Below are 20,687 nucleotides of genomic sequence, written 5' to 3'. Positions count from 1 at the left end.
GCCAAAACATGACTTTGGAAGAAGTTATGTTCATTTTTTTTAAATGTACATTTTAAATAACTAGATAAGACAGCTTGGGCTGTGAGTGTGTGTTTAGAACAAAACATCAAAGTATTGTCAAGTTATGTTTACCACAGGCTTTATTTTACTCATAAAAACCCCATAGGAAAATCTCAAAGGAACCAGCAGCGAATTAGACTTCCGGGTTCTGACGTCATACCTGCTCCACTCTTTGGCACTGTTTGTTTTTGTTGCTCTGCCATGGCAACTTATTCATGACACAGTTTCACAAGCTGTGTCTAAAATCTCATCTAGAGCACTCATTTAGGGGGAAACCATTTGTAGAGGTGTTTCCGAAACCATAGTGGACTAGAAGTATAATTAGTATACAACTGATGTACACTCAATGGCTCATACCCATAATGCACTGTGAGGGTTGCGCTGAATGAATTTTCAGTCTCGGCAGTGATGGCATCCACAACAGCAAGCGAAATCTATGCAAAAGGGGCAGCCCTTTCGGCACACTCAAATTGTGTCCCAAATGACACAACACACTATGCACTTAAACTGTATTCAACTGTGTAGTGAATTAATTTTATATGGTTATTTTGTCATTCAACATTGGAGTCTGATAGCCCTTCCCCTTAAGGAAAGCTGCAACTGCATTAAGTGTCCAACGTTTTTTTTTCGGTTAAGTGCATAATTTACATATTTAAAGTGCACTTTTTCTTTTTGGAATTTTCATTGTGAACTCACTACTTGCACAATTTATGTTACAAAATTATATAGAATAGTGCATAAGTACGCAAATTGGGATGCACCTTCAGTGTACGAATTGGCTCATTTGTTTTCAATCACTCCTTCAAGTGGACTACTTGGGTATAGTGAATGAGAGAATGGGAGTGATTTTGGATACAACCACAAGCATGAAAGAGAAAACTGACCATAAAGAATAGCATACTTTAGCAATGCTAATATAATAACTCGATAACGTGCAGCAAAAATTAGCGTTCACGTAGGCTACTTGCCTAGAGTAGGCCTATTTGGATTTAGTCTGTGTATGCTGAATGCTTGTTTGAACTTTAGTCCTAAATTCTTCCTCAAAATAGACCTGTACAGTATATAAGTGAAGCACAATTTTATAGCGATAACTAATAATATGATAATCACTTTAATTATTGCACGTTTGTTTAATTTCGTACAAATACAATACGTTTTCTCTTTCCTGCCTAATATAGCTTACATGAAAAACTTAAACTATCAAACAAAGTGTCGCTACAAGTAAAGATACCTTAATTAAGCAGTTTAAAGCCACTTTAAAATGAAATTTGGCAGCTGTCATCGTCTGCGCTTCCTTCAGTTTCTCTGTGGCGGTTGAGATCTTTATCGAGCTCGCGCCTTTAAAAGCACCAGCGCGCCTCCCGCCGTCCTCCGTTTCCCTGGCAGCCCGGGATGATTGACACGCCGAGGCTAACCGGACCCTCCCTCTCCTCTCCTCCTCTCCTGCTCTCCTCTCCTCACTTCTGCTCTGATCGCGAGCCTCAGTAACTTTCTACAGCGAGAGGGATGCAGCGCGCTCCCAGCGCAGCCTGAAAATGGCAACCCTTTGGATTTATCCGTCCCTTCTTTTCTTTCTCTTATCCTCCCTCACGCCGAGTCAAGCCTTACGGAATTACCCAGAGAATGAAGGTAAGAGGACTTTGTGTTTAACAAGTAAAGAATAGGGTTAATTAATGGCTGAGGTTTGCGGGAGACACAGTTTACTGAAGTGCGCTATATGGATGATGTGGTTCCTATAAATCATGCATAAGGTGAATGAAGCAAGCAGAGGAAAAATAGCAAGTGCATGTGTTTTTAAGTAGGGTTTGTTGAAATATTAGAGTTCATCATGCCTGTCCATGTCCAGTAGAACTCGCTCTCGAAGTGTTACCAGTGGATTGCAGCTGGACGTTTATAATATACGTATTTTACACAATGCACGTGCCAGTGATTTAATGAAAATGATGGCACATGGTCACAAGTGTTATTAGTAATGCATATCTTTGCTTCCATAATTTGTTGTATGGAGTAGGCTATATGAAAGTCATTTTGGAGCATTTGTAAATATTTAAAAATAAGCAGTTAACTATGGTTCATCTTAAATTGGAAAGTCACTGAAAAAAAGTTCAGCAATATATTTTTAATAAATGTAATGGTTGTGGGTATTAGAAAGTTATTTAATGTTATATTAAAGTGTTTAAGTTGTTTGGAAATATATGTATATATAATGAATCAACTTGCTAAGGATAAAAAAAAACCCAAAAAACAAAATGAATAACTGAATAAGTGCCGTATGTCAAGCAGGATATAGAGAGAACTGAAAGTCTCTAAGCCTGATCATTTATCAGTGACCATAAGGTGATTTGTTAATGGTGTGTGCATCTTTTCTATATAGCAGTCTCAATGCACGCAAGAAAAATCTGTTCCACAATCTGTTAAATAAATAAAAAAATCCTGAAATAGCATACAAGTACCAGTTCCCTGCCACAAGAGTGAAAACACACAAAACTGGCCAATTTAGCACTTTAATTGAAAATAAATTTAGAATGGTAATCTATGGTTATATTAATGTACTTGGAATGAAGGTTTAAAGTATATCTATCCTCTCAAAGAGCATTTTTTATCTATGTGTGCTAGAGCTGGGAGTTGCAGCAAATATTTCAATATGGTTTCAGTGTGTGTGTGTGTGTCAGTCAGACCTTATGAACAAGCTTCTTTTTTTGGCACAGTTTAGCCCTTAAATGTCAAATGTTGGAATTTGAGTTCAGGAAAATGCATCCTAGATAGACAATGATAATGATTCCATCGAGATGCAGAGCTTTTGAAGTCATTTCTTATCCCGAGCAGAAGAGTGCAATAACTTTTTTTCTTGGTCCTTTCAGTGAATTAAATAAATCTGCTTTTTGAATCACAGAAGCATTTAGATTGCACCAATGCCAACCCTTAAAACCTGAAGTAAATGCCTTTTGTTGGAGGAAAAATACATATGAGTGGATGATGAAACTGAGTTTAATGAGTGGAAATAGAAGACAAATCATTTTGTGCCCAATAGAGGGACTAAATAGTGCTTTTCTAGTGGTTGGTGTCTCTGTGGCAGTCCGGTACTGGGAAAAAGAGCTCTTTCTCTCTTTTTCTCTCCCAGCAGGGCTTGTTCTTCTAGCCTCTTTCCTCTTTCTAATGTTTTCTGCTTTCATCTGAGCCGTCCCCTCTGTTATCGGCCTAATTGGCTGACTTTAGTCGACTGCCCCGTGTCTTTGTATGTTTTCACAGTAACGTGTGTTTTTGTGTGTATGTGACCGGAGTGCATAACCGCTCATCTAGTGGCTTTCAGCGCCAAAGCACGGTCTCTTCTGCTTTGTCTCCGCCATGCTCTATGTGACTGTAAATAACGTCGTCTCATCTGGAGGACGCCCGCTGTGCTTGCTCGCCGAGCCGTAAGACTGACCAACGTTTGTTATTTTAAGCCGCAGTGGGAGTGCGGGTGCCATGTTACACTGGAGCAATGCGAACACAATGACACGGGAGTCATTTGCCACATATGGACCAAAATGTGGAAGTCATCTAAGAAGGAATGTATTCTGAGAGGTCAGGGGACAGTGCAGTAGCTAATGTGAACAACAGAGGGCGCCTTGCAGCACTAGAATTCTTTTGTGAAGCTTTTGTTTTGCGGTGGATCTTAGCACAATTTTGTGATTATAGGAAATAAAACATTTGGGCAGAAACCCAAAAATCTGTTTTTATTTCACTATATTGAACAGGGTTGAGATTTGTATCCCTTTTCAGATCTTAATGCTGAGACACCACAGGCATGTTTCGGCAGACTCTGGCAGTTTGAACAAGCACACGAATGGACACAAATTAGTCAAACCTGAATTTACAATAAAATTAAGAAGAGCGCTAACAGCCGAGGGTTCATTCCACCACCTGCTTGAGAAAAGATTATATTGAGTCTGATCCGTGTTGGCGAGCTTAATTCGGTTTAATGGCTTAAAATGAACATTTAATCTTTTTGCTGAACCCCTGGAACGGTCATTGATTTATGTTTTTTTCTTCTTTTGCTCTAGATTAGTATTCTACCTCTGCAATGGGCCATTTTTACTGCTCTGATATTTCTCTCTCTTTCCTCCCTTCTAGCGAGTTTGGGTGACCTGTCCCTGTTGCATGCTTTCATATACTGGGCGGCAGGATTAGTGGTTCAGCTTCCCCCCAGGGGAACAGGGTCTGTTTGTGAAGGAGGCTCTGTTCTCTGCCTTTTCTCCAGGTTTAAACAGTCTGGATTAGAGTGCCCCCATGGACAAATGCTTCGGCTAAAACAAGCAAGAGAGGCACACACACACACACACACACACACACACACAACGCACACAAAATCAAGGATTCATGCTCTTATGATAATGTATATTTGATTTGCCAGATTACGGCAGGTCAAGATATATTCTAAAATTAGAATCAAACTATATAATTGCATAAATATACATTTGATGAGACTATCTATCTATCTATCTTTCTATCTATCTATCTATCTATCTATCTGTCTGTCTGTCTGTCTAGGTGTTGGATTTATAGATAGCTAGATAGACATACATCTAATTTCTCAGAGGTTTATCTCAAACTTTTTCACAAATGTCTCTGGAGAAATTAAAATAGAAACAAACAAAAAAAGATATTTGTTGCTATACTCTATAAACTAATATTAATGTGGATAGCATACCTCAGATAATTTGGTTTTGGGTAAAAATAGTATTGAAATCTTTGACTTTAGATTGCATCTGGTCTCATCTTGTTCCAAACAGGTATGACGTTCTTTTCTTGGTGTGTACAGTGAACAAAACATTAATGGGGTCCGATGTTCTTTTGGGCCTCATTGACTTGCATCGTTTAAGCAGTTTTTGTCCGTACATTCTTCAAAATATTTTATTTTATGCTCTGCATAACAAAGAAAGTCCAAATTTGTAATTTCTTTGAGATCTCTTCGAGTTGATAAATTTGAGATTACTAGAGTCTTTCTCGGGAGACTATTGATCTATTTATCGATTATACTTGTATAACTATGTAATTGGAATGGGAATCATAACATATATTATTCTATGATTAATCACATCAGTGTAATTGGATTGCTTTTATCACCATCATTATTTTGTTCATGACCTTGAGCTGACGTGGACATTGATCGGCCGCCCCACCGCTCTGATTCACCTCTATTACTGGGATTACTGATGGTTTTATGCCGTGGGTCGCACACCAATGTGCAATCATAAAAAAGACCTTTGGAGGCCTCTTAATTTCCCACCAAACACACTATTATCACCACACATGACCAAAGGCTGAGGGCAAATGATTTTCTGGACACACAATGGCTCAAGCCAGGTAATGGATTGCCAATAGTATTAGCAATGAAATTAAAATCGGTGAAAAAAGAAGGGGGTAGACGGATAGCTATTGATTTTAAGACATCATCAGTCTTGAATTTTGCAAACAGCATTAATTGCCAAATTGCAGAATATAAAGAGGGTTTTTTTTTTTCTAAGAAGGATCATTTTACGTGATCGGTTATTTGTTTTGGTTGAGCTCAGGTCATTGTTTGGGGTTCTATATTGTTTTTGTAAAGGAACCCTTTCTGTGACATGCTGGGCTGGTGACCTATATTCACTGGGATGCCCTCTGTTCCGCGGGCACAAAGCATTGCCCTGTCAGCTACAACTACTTGTGTCTCCGACAAATGAGCTGCACTGTCCCCTCTTTTTTTAACTCTCTCGCTCTTCCCTTTCTGTTTCTACAAATGAACGCCTCTGACACTCATGTTCAGCTACCGGTTCTCTGACTGGAAGCTCATTAGCAGGCTAGTCAACACAATGGAGCCCGACTCTGAACATCACGCTGTGTGCTCCGCTCTCCCTGCGGTCTTGCTGGGTCCCAGTCTTGACCTTTTATTTGTTTTAATTGAATTCATCTGCTTGCCTTTGGCCTCGACTTCTCTCTTCTTTGTGCGGTTTAGAGAGGCGATTGTGCTCGGCGAATCGCCGCCTTACTGCAGCACTAAACAAACAGCAGGGTTTTTCAATTTGCTCGGCTCTGTGTTATTGACCGGGTGAAATCTCTCACTGCCTCCGTCCCATAAGCTTCGAGTCTCTGTTTTCTGCGTGTCGGAGCTGATGGTGGGCTGTTTGCTCAGTTTGTCTACGCTGGCTCCTCCTGTGCGGTGGGTCAAACGATGGCTGGATTTTACATTTCGATGCAATGCGACCTTGCCACCGACTTCTCCCCGCTCACCCGAGGAGCATCTTTTTTTAAAAGCCAAAACCAACATCCTGCTCCAGACAGCCAGCTTCCTGGGTCACTCTGATATCACATGCTGTCTTTGTGACCTGATCCAGTCTTATGCGGTTCTTGAGACGGCACTTTAGACGGTCAACACACAGTGATAAAAGAGGTGTAATTTAAGTAATGCGCCTCTTAACTGGAAAATAATACAGCCTGGTCATGTTATAAAGATGGGGCAGCATTTTTTTGTAGGAAAATAGTTAAATTGATACGATAATGTACCACAAAACTATTGGTGGTCACAAGTAAGTGCACTGAAAATGGATTGAGTGAGGTTTGCGAGAAGATGATGCTGAAAATTAATTCTCGATTTCCTTTCAAGCTTTAGGTTTCTAGTGTCATACGAACCACTTCTACAACCACAATGTGACAGAATGCAGTGACATTGGTCAAAAACTGAAACATTGTTGTAATAATGTTTCTAAAGTGAAGTAATTCAAAAAACATTTTGCTGACATTTTTTATAGTTAATTAAACAATTTAATTCATCAGTTGAATCATTTTTTTTTTTTTTGATGATAATTAAACAATTATACATTTAATTTATTATTATCATTATTTATTTACTTATTATTATCTTTTTTTTTACAATTTGGGCTACATCCGTTAAAGGATACTCACCGTCAAGTTGTTCCAAACTTGTATGAATTTCTTTCTTTCTTTTGAACACAAAAGAAGATATTTTGAAGAATGTCGGTAATGTAGAATGTCGGTTGATGGGCCCCATTGACTTCCATAGTATTTTTAATTTTTTTCCATACTGAGTCAATGGGGCTCATGAACTGTTGTACATGTAGTATGTCTTTCTACACTGTAGAAATTTGATGGTGAGTAAATGACAGAATTTTCATTTTTGGGTGAACTATTCCTTTAGGTTAAATATTTATCTGAAATATTTACCTCATGCATTAATCACAAATCAGGGATACTCAGATTTGTGAATGGAGTCAAACCTTTTCCATCTAGCAGCCAGGTCATTATGGGAATTTTTGTGGTCTTTTTGTTGAGTCCGTGTAGAGTCTGATGGCCTGCGGGAAATGGCAGAGGAAAATGAGAATGAAAGAGATGAAAAGGAGAGGAAAAGAGTGGTCATTGTCTGAGGGCTTCATTCTCCATGCACTCTCCAGGCCGGGGCTGATGTTGGCAGCACAATAGCAGGATGACCTGGCAGCTGATGGGGGGAAAAAGAGGCAGAATGGAGATGTGTTTGTGGGAAGGGTTTGTATGCCAATGAGCTTTAGCCTGGACTGACTGAAAGTCTCTCTCTTTCTCTCTCAGTCATTCACACTCTTTTCATTTTCAGCTTTCTCTCACTCTTTCCCTCCTGTGGCCAATTTGGTGCCAAGGGACTTGAGGATGCTGTCATTCAAAAAGCTTGTCTTCTAAAGCTTTGTATTCCCGTGACTCCAAGCTTTGTCCTCCTGTGTGATTGTCAGAGTGCATGTGTGTGCGTATGTGAGTGTATTCAGCTTTCCTTCTCTCCTGTACTCAGTTTTGTGTATGTCAGTGCTTGTCTGGGTTTGGGGTGCTCTAGATACATTTTACAGTACTTTCATGGGGCAAACAGATGCCACTTTTTTCAATTTACAAGATTTTCCTCAGATTTTTTTTAAGCCAGATTGAGCAAATGCTATTTAAAATCTGTATCTGACATATATTTTGGTGTTGCTTGCCGCTAGATTTTCTGAATACAGCTAATGTATCTACAAAAATGTCATTTCATGTCATTAGGGGTGTAACGATACGATACCCTCATGTTACGATTCGATACATATCACGATACTGAACTCACAATACGATATTATGGCGATACTCAAAGACATATAGTAAAAGGTTAACCTTTTTTTTTTACTGTTGATTAAAATGCTAAATTTGGTATTACAGTGGGGGTGGAAATGAATAGGCTTGGACTTGGTGCTGATAATAACCCAATGCACAGGACAATAGTGACACCAGAATAAAAATATTCATTATTCTGAAACTGAAAACAGAATTATTTTAGACGAATATGCTTGCACTCTGACACTGACTAGATATATTTAAAATAATGTAGGCCACTTTTTACTGCTAACAAGACATTTGGCATTATCAGGACCCATGAATATTCCCCCATTGCATTATTATACATTATATTCAACATTATAGCAGTTTAATGTAGTGCTGACACTAAAACTCTGTAAACTTGATTTTTTTTTTGGGTTGGGGGGTGAACTATACACAATATTGTTACTATCCACGATATATATTGTTGCATTGTTGTATTGCAAAATATTGTGACACGATATATTGTTACACCTCTACATGTGATGCAAATCTTCTCTCAAAAATGTATTTTATTTCTATAGCACTTTTTACACATTGATCCAAACCATCTTTACATAAAATAGAGAACTAGCCTACATATTACATTGTATATAATTATGCACCATTTTTATGCTTTTATTTTGTATATACAATGTTTCAAAAGTTTGGGATCAAGATTTTCTTTAAAGAAATTAATTATTTTACTTAGCAAAGATGCATTAAATTGATCAAAAGTGATAGCAAAATATTTATATTTCAAGTAAATGATGTATATTTGAACAACGATCTATTTATCAGAAGAATCCTGAAGAAAATGCATCACAGTTTCCACAAAAACAGCAGCACATCTGTCAACATTGACAATTTCTTGAGCATATTAGAATATCACACTATCACATATTTTATGTTATTAATTTAATATATGAAATCAAGAATCAAAACAATAAGTAGAAAATATGGAAAATAGATCAAATATATAGAAAATATAAGTGTTGAGTACTTATGAAAACTGTAATAGAAAATTAAGCACTGATATTATCTTTAATCAGACCGATGCCGATTCAAACGCTAATGGCGGCCAATACTGATATAGTCACTGATATATCTGGCATCTCCATCTAATATGCTTTTATATACCTCGGTCTAAGCCATCTGCGAGTTTGGAAGAGGAAACGGTCTCTTCCATATGCTTTTCTGATGACTTTGGCTCATTAGGGATGCAGCCCATGTTGCTGGTAGCTGCTCGCAGGTACACTGATTTGGCCCTCAGCAGTGATTATGTGCTCACTAATGTGCCATTGGCTGCCGAGTGACCCAGCGTGGAGAGGGCTGACCGAAACACACAGACTCCAGCATTCCTTAATATCTTACTGGAGCGAGATGCACAATTCTTTCAATTCCCCCTTGCTGTACCCCTGTACCTCCCTGTTACCACGACAACCCTCTGGCCCCTGCCACTGAGAGCGTAACGAAAGACCTTAAGCACCATTGATGGCCTCATTCAGATGGAGAAATCCATCAGAGAGGATTAAAGGTGTGCGTGCTTTTGTATTTTATCTGTATATAAACTTTGTTTTTAGACCTAATGTATTCTATAGGTGGGCTGTTGCAGTACATCTTTTGATCTTCATATCGATTCTGTTTTTCAGTTAGCTATCTATATTCACACATTGGCGGCCGGCCTCATTGTGAAGTCGGGCGACTCTGCCCAAGGTTTCAGAAGGGATGACAGGGCATTTGATTGCTGGCAGGTAGATTAAAGCAGCTCTTCCGCCAGGATTAGAAAGCAAAAGAGGATGGAAGTGGAGATCACAGCCAGAGGAACACTGAGCTCTCCCCCACTCAAAGCGGCTGGAATCACCCCTGGCCTGGACTCAAGCACTTCAACAGCAGGCGAGAGCATCATGGGCAATCTGGATAAAAGAGAGAGAACTAGAATAAAAAAGGGAACAGGTTTGATGTTGGCTCAACTACTGGATGTATTTATTCCTGTGATGGCAAATCTGAATTTTCAGCATCATTATTCAAGTCTTCAGTGTCACATGATCCTTCATAAATCATTCTAATTTGCTGATTTGGAGCTCAAGAAACGCTTATTTTGTTATCAATGTTGCAAACGGTGGTAATTATTTTTATTTTTTTTAGGATTATTTAACTAATAGAAAGTTCAAAATATCAGCGTTCATTTGAAATATAAATAATTTGTAACAATATAAGTTTTTGTCACTTTTGCTCAGTTGAATGTGTAACCCCTCTGGTTTACTCGCACTGCTCTGAGCGGGATTCAGACTGGCGGTCCTGCATGCTAACAAAGATCCTAAAGGCTGCAGCCTTTAACATCAGAGGCTTGCGTGCCCCTAAAGGGTTAATTCACCCAAAAATTACATTTCTGTCATTAATTACTCACCCTCATATTGTTCCAAAACCATTAGACCTTCATTCATCTTCGAAACACAAATGAAGATCTTTTTGATGAAATCAGAGAGCTTTCTGACCCCCCCCATAGACTGCAATGTCTTAGCACGTTCAAGGCCCAGAAAGGTAGTGAAGACATCATTAAAATAGTCTGTGTGACTACAGTGGTTCAACTTTAATGTTATGAAGCAACGAGAATTATTACTGGGGCTATTATAACAAGGACTATTTTATTGATGTCTTTACTAACTTTCTGGGCATTGAAAGTGGTAAAAACGTTGCAGTCTATAAAGCTCTCGGATTTCATATTTTCATCAATATCTTCATTTGTGTTCCGAAGATGAATGAAGGTCTTATGGGTTTGGAAGGACATGGGGGTGAATAATTAATGACAGAAATTAAATTTTTGGGTGAACTAACCCTTTAAGGCTAAGGGAGTGAGGTTTACTCATCCAGCAAGTACTACCTAGCATCCATTACACTCACCCCCCCCCTAAACCTCACTCCCATCCGGGTAATGGAACCATTGTAACCCCTCCGGATTCTAACCGGCGTCTCTGGCTCAGAAGGCTGTCCAGAAAGGATCCTAGCTTCTAGCGTAGTGCTCTGTTTCAGATGCATCCTTGCTGAATAAAAGTAAAAGTATGGTTTTAAGAAAAAAAAAATCTTACTGACCTCAAACATTTGAAGAATAGTTTTGTGTATAATATTATAATTGAATGAGACATACATAAATGTGCTGAAGTTAAATTCATTCAAATATTTGAAGAGAAAGAAAAAAGCACATTAGCCATTTGTGACAAGCTAATTATTTAAGCAATTAATGCAATTTAATCACTGCTGGTGTGAACAACCCATTATTGTCCAATGCCGATAATCTCAACATGGCCAAATGTCAGCCGATTTGTCAGCCTGACCTCATTTCATGTATATCAGACAATAACACATATTTTTCTCTCTCTATGATTCCTGTAGAGATTCACTAATGCAAGTGACTAAAAGTGCAACAGATCAATGGATTATGATCAAAGTGTTGTATTTAATGATTTATCAAAATAAAATCCTGGAGTGGACTCCATCTCATCCCTGGGGTGTCCTGTTCCAGTAACATGGTCCCATAGTCTCTCTGATTTTCTTCCCCAAGTAAAAAACGCTGCCAACTGATGATAATCGATAAATGAGCATGCCTGTTTGAAACCAAACCCTGTGAAGAGCCCATTCAGTCTGCTCTGGGCAGACAACAGCGGTGGTCATGGGGAAATGATTCACATGTTGTGTTAGGGAAAACTATGTAGACAGATATACCATTATCAGACCCATCTTACGCAAGACAATGATAATGTGAGATGATGCTGTGTATTATTTGTCATAAGTGTGAGATATGGATCTTAATGTAAAGTGTTTTGCTGGGTTTAATCTGGTATTGACATTGATGGTGTTTTATTGGATGATGAATATGAGCTGGGCATGGACACAAATGGGCAAGTGAGAAGTCCAAGTCAAGGTAGAGTTACACCTGTGGATGAATTCACTTCTCCAGAGACAGAAAAACCGAACGAGAAAAGAAGAGTTGAAGGAATCGAAGAGAGAAAGAGAACATACATTTAAAAGAGTATCTGTCCATCAGTCTATCTATCTATTTAGATATGTCTATGTAAATCAAAATAATCTGGAGAGAACGGATGGCACTGATGAAGGGTTGAACCTGAAAACGTTTTGCGCACCTTGAACTTTTAGCACTTTTGCACTATATTTGTGGCCTCTGGACAACACATTTATGTGAGCTTTTTGGCCTATTTTTTGTCTTTTGTCATTTTTTGATAATCAAGATAATCTGAAATGTTTTAAATTTAAGATCGATCTATCTATCTACATCTCTACGCACACCTTGGCAATAGAATCGCCATTGGCCATTGATATAGGCTACTATATATATACATATACATACATACATACATATATTCCACTAAATCAGCTTATCTCTGTGAAATGGCACAGCTTTTTAAATATCTAAACGTACACTCTTCAGTCAATAAAGCATTATATTATGATATTATGATAATCAAGCACTATTTAATGATAGTAATTAGAACTTCAGTAATTAGAACTAAAACTTGGTAACCATGCATGGATGCAGTCATTTTAACTGAACTTAGGACTGGTGGTGGTGCTTAAGATATTGTTGGTCATTCAGTGTTTCTGTAAAAAAAAAGAAAAAAAAAGAAAAAAAGAATGAATATGAATGGGACAAATTTGGAGTATTTAAAAGCATACTTATGATGCTTGTACTTTTATTTATATATATATATATATAGAGGCCTATATAGTGCTAAAGATTATTCGACTTGAACCAACGCTGCACAGACCGATCGGTTTATGACATCAAACCGCATCAAAGTAAGTTAACGCGAGAGCGATTAAAGAGCAGGGCGGCTCATATGCTTTTGAATCACTCTCGCGGTACTTTGATGTCATAAACCGATCGGTCAGTGCAGCGTCGGTTCAAGTCGAATAATCTTTAGTGGTGGACAGATCGAGGCTTCGTGGAACAGTGAAACAGTTGAAGCAAATGTGCCGCGTTGTGTCGAGGCTTCGAAACAATTCGAAACCCGTCTCCACGGTGACACCTAGTGGTCAGAAGTCAGAACAGTGTAAATGCAACAAAAATCCGGGCCAGACATGCATAAAAACACATTTTACAAATCTATTGAAATTTTTTTATTGAAAGTAAAATCTTTGAAATGCAATTATCTAATCAGATTATCAAGTGTCTACATGTTATTTTATCAATTGTTAGGGTTTGTTTTGTTTGTTCTATGAATATGGCTCTGCTAAACAGACCAATAAGAGACTAATATACATTATTAATTTAAATGATACTGTCTAATTAAAACGTCTACAAATGTATAAAATTTATCAAAGATTAGGTAAAACCCACCGACGCTTGTTCTCATCGCCCCCAGCCGATTGAACTTTCGAAACAGTTATGACGTAATGAAGCCTCGTTTACTGAAATCATGTGACTCTAGTTTGATACGCTCCGAACCATTGATTTGGAACAAAATATTCGCAAAGGTTTCGAAGCTTCATGAGGCAGTGTTTTGAAATTGCCATCACTATGCTACATCTTCTGCTTGTGCTTGTTCTTAAAAGCTGAATAATTCCAAATGAACTGACAGGAAAATACAACAAAGAATATCGTTTGTATATCTACAGAATATCGTAGCCTACATGTAGCTTGTCGATTATGAGTGGTTAGACTCTCTCTCTCTCTCTCTCTCTCTCTCTCTCTCTCTCTCTCTCTCTCTCTCTCTCTCTCTCTCTCTCTCTCTCTCTCTTTGCGTATGTGCGAAAAGCGCGCAGGTCATCATGAATTTGAATTTGAAATACTAGTAGCCTACAGATGATATACATTATTTTGTCGCCCAGAGTGATGATTTACTCGCATTGTAGAGAGATCTCTATCTATCTATCTATCTATCTATCTATCTATCTATCTATCTATCTATCTATCTATCTATCTATCTATCTATCTATCTATCTATCTATCTATCTATCTATCTATCTATCTATCTATCTATCTCAAAATGACATAACAATATGACTGCAGTATATGCAGATTCTGAATAAAGAGTCCCTGCAAAGCCATGCTTTATCCTATCTGTTGACATGACTAGAACAACAAAACTTTGTCAAGGCAAAATTGAACCTTTGCTTTTCTAGAATTACTATCTTTGAGTTTCTTTGAATTTCAATTTATGGTAATTCCACTTAATTACATGCAAATTTGAGTTGCAAGGGAGGTTTTCACTACATACACAGTTGTGTTTGTGAAGCAGAGCTTTTTTGTTTCACCCCCTCAGGTTTTATCTGCAGTTATTTGAGTAATCAACCTGTTTATCTGTATTATTGCGGCCTTCCTCTTCCAGTTCACTCTGCAATTTCAGAATTGTTTATCCTGCTTTAACGCATCCAGATTAGTGGTTCTCATCCATACAGTGGTTGTATTGGGTCAGTTTCCGCCCTCTATTAGCTGGTGTGCTATTAAAGACATCTGTAATAATCAGTAGGTTTAACCAAACCTAAATGCTGTTTATCCCTTGTGTGCGGTTTTAAAGAGCGACCTTTCCTCAGTGAAAAGGGTACCTGTTCACTGAGCAAATGGCCTTAGCAAATACTCTGACACACTTTCGCTGAGACTTTATTTATTTACAAATGTCACCGTCACCGGGGCGTAATGTGTTGTATCAGGCGAAGGGCTCTTTAGAAAAGCGCTCCTCATCAATCCAGAGGATTTAGATGGGGGCTGCAGAGAGGAGGAGGTGGTAAATCACTCCATAAGAACAGTCTTTTTTTCGGTTTAGACTTTAGGCTATATATAATTTAATTTCTATATAATATATCATTTAATATACTTTTTTAATGGATTACTCAAACTATTAAACACAAATTGTGCATTATCAGTCTTTTTTTTTAAAACTAAACCAGTTGACTAAAACCAGTTGTAACTTATTTTTAAATGGTCGTTTTTCACCCCTCTTTGGGCCTCAGAACTAAACAAGCTGTTTTGCTATTGTACCTTAAGATTATTTATGTAAATGACCACTTTTCTGATTGGCTAACCTCTTTGCATGTGAAATGAGTGATTGACATTCACAGCTCTGTGTCGCCGTAGTTGTTTGGACATCTTATGTGTGCTGTGCAGTATGTGAGGTAGAGCAGATCCCTCTCACCGCTTAAGGATTACAGTCAGCCTGCAGGAAAATATTTATGAAACATGACTCCATTAATCTTACACCAACACTGCACTGTCACTATAAATCAAACACACATCCCACTCCACTTCATACACAGCGGCTAAGGATATACCTTGGTCATATTCTCATTCTTTACTTTTTCTTTGAACGAATACAGTTAAAACATTGACTTCCGAGAGGGTGAAAGACAAACAAGGCTATTAAACCACTAAAGTTCTGCATGTCATTAACTTTCTTGTGTGCTGATATGTCAAACATGCTGTGCTCAGCTTTTCTTTATGCGAATATCCTGGAAGTATTGACTGGAAGAAGTGATTGTGTGTGTGTGTGTGTGTGTGTGTGTGTGTCGGTCTGTCTATCTATCTAATGTGTATATTGCTATTATATATACATATTTATATGAAATTTGAAGTCATGTTTTAAATTTTGATTTTGTTCATTTCAGTTCTGTGATGTCACTGTGATCAAGTCAGTGTTTTGATAATTTTGTCTTTTAATTCATGAAATGTAGAACATGGTTTGCAACACTTTATTAAATTAGCCATATGTATATATTTTCCTCAGTGTGAAAACGCAACATCAGAGGTGATTAAAAATTAATAACTGTTGATGGCAAAGCCGGATTTACCCTGGAATGTAGATCATAGCAGAAAAACACAGTATGCGACCCTCTGTGCGAGGGGGGAGAGAGACTAGCATAAGAAATTAAATAGCCTCTTAGATGTTTTGTTGACCCATTCCCCTTGGCATACACACACATATTCATACATACTCCAGAAATGAAAATGAAAACCATCAATACAGCGATCGAGGGCAAACGCTGTTCTGCCGGTAATGCTGTGTAAGACATGAATGTGTTTTTATTGATACATCTGATTTACAAAACAGTCTTTCCCTCGTAATGGGTTCCCAGCATTGGGTTTCGACGCTGGATGAACGAGGGCATTGTGGGAATGATTTAAACCGTGGGGCAAGACTCTCGTCCCTCAGGCTACGGACCTGATTGTCTGCAACTGCTCTGTGATTTACTTGCCAAATATGCAATCTCATCTAACTAGCTTGTTTTGCTCACAGTGTCACAAGGCTGAGTGAACTTTAACAAATCATTACTTTTTTCTCTCTCCCCCGTATGCTCTTTTTCTTTCTCTACTTCTTTCTTTCTCTCTAGTTACATTGCTGGACACTATGTCTGCTCTGGGAGACCTTGGCTGGGAGGCCTACCCAGCTGAAGGGGTGAGTAACACAACCAATCAAAATCAAGACACAAACACACAAGCCCCACACAAACGTCTTTAATCAATTTTGACTCTTGCAAGCAGCCAAAAATGGTGCATTTTGTCTCGGTGCTTGTTTTACACAAAATGATTTGAACTGTGCAGGGACAACTTTTTTTCTTTTTTCTTTTTTTAAATTAAAATGAGTCTGGGCTCTTTGGGCTCCGACGCACTTTTGAACTCCTCTAGCATATTTCTTTTTCTGTTTGAACCCCTTTTGCATATTTTTCCTTTTTTATTAAAACATGCTTTTCTTTTAGCAGAACTCTAAAATATTAGTCCACATTTTTACTGGACATTCTAAGGTTATGATGTCATCTTAAAGGGATGGTTTGGAGTAAAATCAACCTAGGGTCCTTTGCACCATGACCTCAAGCCAAACCCCCTCAAGCTTTTTGGGAAAAGCACGTAAAAGTCCTTGATTTTACTCCGAACCATAACTTTAAGCATAACATCACTGATTTGACTATTGATTTTTTTTTTCTTGACAAAATGTAGTGATGAAGGATTTTTGTAGGCCAATCCACAATTAGGAATCACCCTGGTTCCTTCAACAAAAAGCCAGTAGGTTTTTTTACATAAAATAAGCCAAAGACTTTATATATAGGAAGACGTGCAACGCCCAAAATGGCGAATAAGACCCGCCTTCTAAATGAAAGAGCCAATCATTGATTAGCAAAGTCATCGCGTAACTGCAGCTGCCGTTAGAAGCTCCGATTGTTATAGAAACAGACAGTGTTTTGAGACGCACACTTTTAGGACTGTGCATGCGCATTAGCTTTGCCCAGGCTGCAAAATTCAGTTTTGTCATGATTCGAGCATTTAGAAACAAAATTTATGAAACAGTTGTTGTCATAAGCTTGGTGAACAGTTCTGGAGAATTTGATGTTTCCCCATTCAAAGAGATAGGAGCTGCACTTGCATGCCGGAGAGGAGTTTCAAAAATGGCCGCCGAGTGAAATGACTTGTCTTAAATGGACTTTGAATAAGCTCTGTTGATTCTTACACATTTTATACTTCAAGCTAATCTTTAGTGCTTCTTTTACACAAAATTATTTGAACTGTAGAGGGACACCTTTTTAAAAAAAAAATCCCCCTGCCAACAATTATCAGTAATCACATCTTAAATGTGCTGGAATTGCATATGGTTAGACCCAACCTGCGCATGCATATGTATAAGAGTGAATACAGCATACATCGAGCCCATGGGAAAGGAAGGCTGTAAGCACGTTCTCAAGTTCTTATAAATAGGAGCCACTGTTTTTTGCATGTGCAAATTGTAGGATATGGTGTCAAGGTCATCTGTGAAGTCAAGCGAACTTATACTCGTTTTCAGCCAAGAGGCATTCATTTTCGGCTTAACACCAACTTACCCGGTCGCTTACTTCCAATTTATTTGAGGAAGACGTCAAGATTAAGAGTCTCTAAAGCAGGAACACAATCCCCTGTGCCAGAGAACAGAAGAAGGAGCCGTTTATTTTGAGTAGAGGAGGCCTGTTCTGTCTTTTTTGATGCACCCAAAGTGGTCTAAAAATAATCAAGTTTGCAAAAAGCATGGTAACCTTAAAAGAAAATCAATCTCGGGGATTTCACAGCTGACTTTTAAATGATTTAACAGAGACGTCAGAAGCTAGATCAGATTGCCCGTGCCCCACACGCGTGTCTACGAGACGTGTCGTGTAGCAGCTTAATCTAGAGATGAATGGAATTTACAAATTATTCTTTTTTGCTGAAAAAAGTGCGACAGACATGTACTCCTTCCCAAACCGAGAAATATAAGACTTGCATAACAGAGTATTGCATTGCATAACAGGCTGATATGTTGTCAATAACCCAAACCCGGCACCTCTCCCTAAGAAATCATGTGAATACTGAATGACATTTCAAATTGAAGTCGTGGAAGACAATGCAAACACTGTAGAGCAAGATCCTCAAAACAGATGCATCCTGTAAACCAAACTTCATTTATGAGATTTTCCATGTAAACGGCTTGGAGTGTTTGGATTTCTGTAGTGGGACTGAGCGCTGCTGTAGTGTGAGTGAGCACATCACCAGCTCCTCAGCAGACGAATGGAGTGTCTACAGGGGGCTGTTTCTCTAAGACTGCATTCCATATTGCGTACTATCTGTCCTACATAGTACACAGGTTTGGAATTAGTGTGTTCTAGGGATGTATGAGTGGACCATTATCCATATCACTTATCAGCCAATATTAGTGTTTTCTTTAATTGTGAATGCTTGTTTCTGACTTTTTTACATCTTAGATTACATTTGCTATCATCTAACGCCAACATCATTTTAATGGATCACAACAAAGATCCACAATTGCTAGTAATTGTTTTAGATTTGTTTTATTAAAAATAAAATTTAAGAAAATTAAGAATCCATATTTTTAACTGTACATCATTAACAAGTTATGATGGCTGATCTTAAGATTTACATCACTGATTTGACTTGCTTTTCTGTAAAGCTGCTTTGAAACAATATGTAGTGTGAAAAGCGCTATACAAATCAACTTAAATTTGACAGAATTTTTCTAAAAAATGTTGTTTTTTTAGACAAGATGGTGCTGAAGAGACAATGTATTTTTGTAGGCCAATCTGGAAGTTAACATCACCCTGTTTTCATCGACAAAAAGCCAATGGGATTTTTCTGTTGTCATTTGGATTATTACAGACAAAAGCTTTGTGATCAACAAAGGTTTACGATTCTTACACATTTTGTTGATTAAATTCTGAAAAAATGATTTTGAGACTAATTCCTGCATCACTCTATACTATAGATTTTTAATATAGGCCATTTAACCATTCATTTTTAGATCTGCTAAAGAAAAACATCTTATTGAATTGATCTAAATGCTTCATGCAAACAGCCTGTGCAAAGGGAAACCTTGTAGATCTCAATGCTGGCATGCTTTCATATTGCATATTCAAAAGTATGTGCTTTCCCATCAGTAGACATCAAGAGCTTTTAAATGGATAGTATTTCTTTTTTTCTTTTCTTTTTTACAGCAAACTAAATTTTACTCTAACCGATCAGTTTAAGTTTTTACTGGATTGAGTGATACTCTTACATACAGTGCTGTGAGAGTCTCTTCCAATTGGCCCGTTTCCGCGTTACGTCTGTTAAACTCTTCAGGGAACATTCCTCCCTGGCCTTGTGCTGTGTTTACCTTAGATTCAGTGATAGTAGGAGTCTCTTTGTTTTGCTGGTATGGCAGTTGTTTAATGGGAGTGAACTGTAAGGCTAAATCAGGTCTCGCAGCTGCGGCTTGCGTTTCATACTTGAGGATTATCATGGCGACCCGTGACCCACTGAACCCGCCGATGGTGCGCCGTTGTGGAGCGACTCACAGGAAAGCCGATGTGTTCCCAAAGCAGCCGCTTCACCTCCGCTGGATATTTACCTTACTGACTCAATCGCCTGCCACTTGACCCTCGCAGGTCAAGACTAATACAGCTTTCCCTGTCCCAGATGTGGAAGGTTTGTTTTGGATTGGCTCTCAAATGGCTATAGTCGTTTAGGGTATGTGTGCGTGTCTGTTTCTAAAATAGAAGGGAGCAATTCACCTAGAGTGATAGAAAACAGGTAGCCCTATTAACGTGTCCTCCAAAAGGGGCCTTCTCCCCCCCAAAAACAGACGTTCTTTTAGGGATTTAAAGTCAATTGCATTTAAGTATCTTAAACTACCAGATGATTGTGGGCCTGCAATTAAGTTAAGCCAATGAAGGGCTAAGCAGACCCCCTGATCTGACATATTTGCCTGGCTTCAAAGCGGCCAGAGCCTGTGAAGGGTGACTGGGGAATGGAGTTAAGGTATTTCAGAAGAGACTCTAGGGGAAGCGGCCAGCTGGAGACGCTAATTAACAAGACGCCCACGTCACACTTATGGCCGCTACGTTGATTGAGAGTGGCTAAGCTTTACCTCCTGTCCAAATAACCTGTTTTTCACTTAACAATTGTGAGTGTGTGTTGAACTAGCTGTACGTAGGTGGATTTATGAACGTTTCGGTGTATGCTTTTGCTGGAGGATAGATAGTTTCGTTCATGAATATCAACTGCACATGGCCAATTTCCT

General features: G+C 38.4%; 1 protein-coding gene across 3 annotated transcripts in view; it reads left to right on the top strand.

The window, feature by feature from the left end:
* The first annotated feature begins 1,519 nt into the window (after positions 1-1,519).
* The window catches only part of epha4b (eph receptor A4b), a 127,394-nt gene continuing 108,226 nt past the window's right edge, over positions 1,520-20,687 (top strand). The window contains exons 1-2 of one of the 3 annotated variants that reach the window (XM_084411636.1): positions 1,520-1,689; positions 16,504-16,568. In XM_084411636.1, the coding sequence (XP_084267762.1) occupies positions 1,596-1,689; positions 16,504-16,568 (159 nt within the window). In that variant the 5' untranslated portion in view covers positions 1,520-1,595. Of the gene's footprint in view, positions 1,690-7,497; positions 7,579-16,503; positions 16,569-20,687 lie in introns of those variants that run through there. The other 2 variants (XM_084411635.1, XM_084411637.1) reach the window with 2 other exon arrangements.

This window comes from Rutilus rutilus (assembly GCF_951802725.1).
Source record: "Rutilus rutilus genome assembly, chromosome: 6".
NCBI lineage: Eukaryota > Metazoa > Chordata > Actinopteri > Cypriniformes > Leuciscidae > Rutilus > Rutilus rutilus.
The sequence above is the reverse complement of the archived record's forward strand: the minus strand, read 5'-3'. Positions and strand labels throughout refer to the sequence as shown.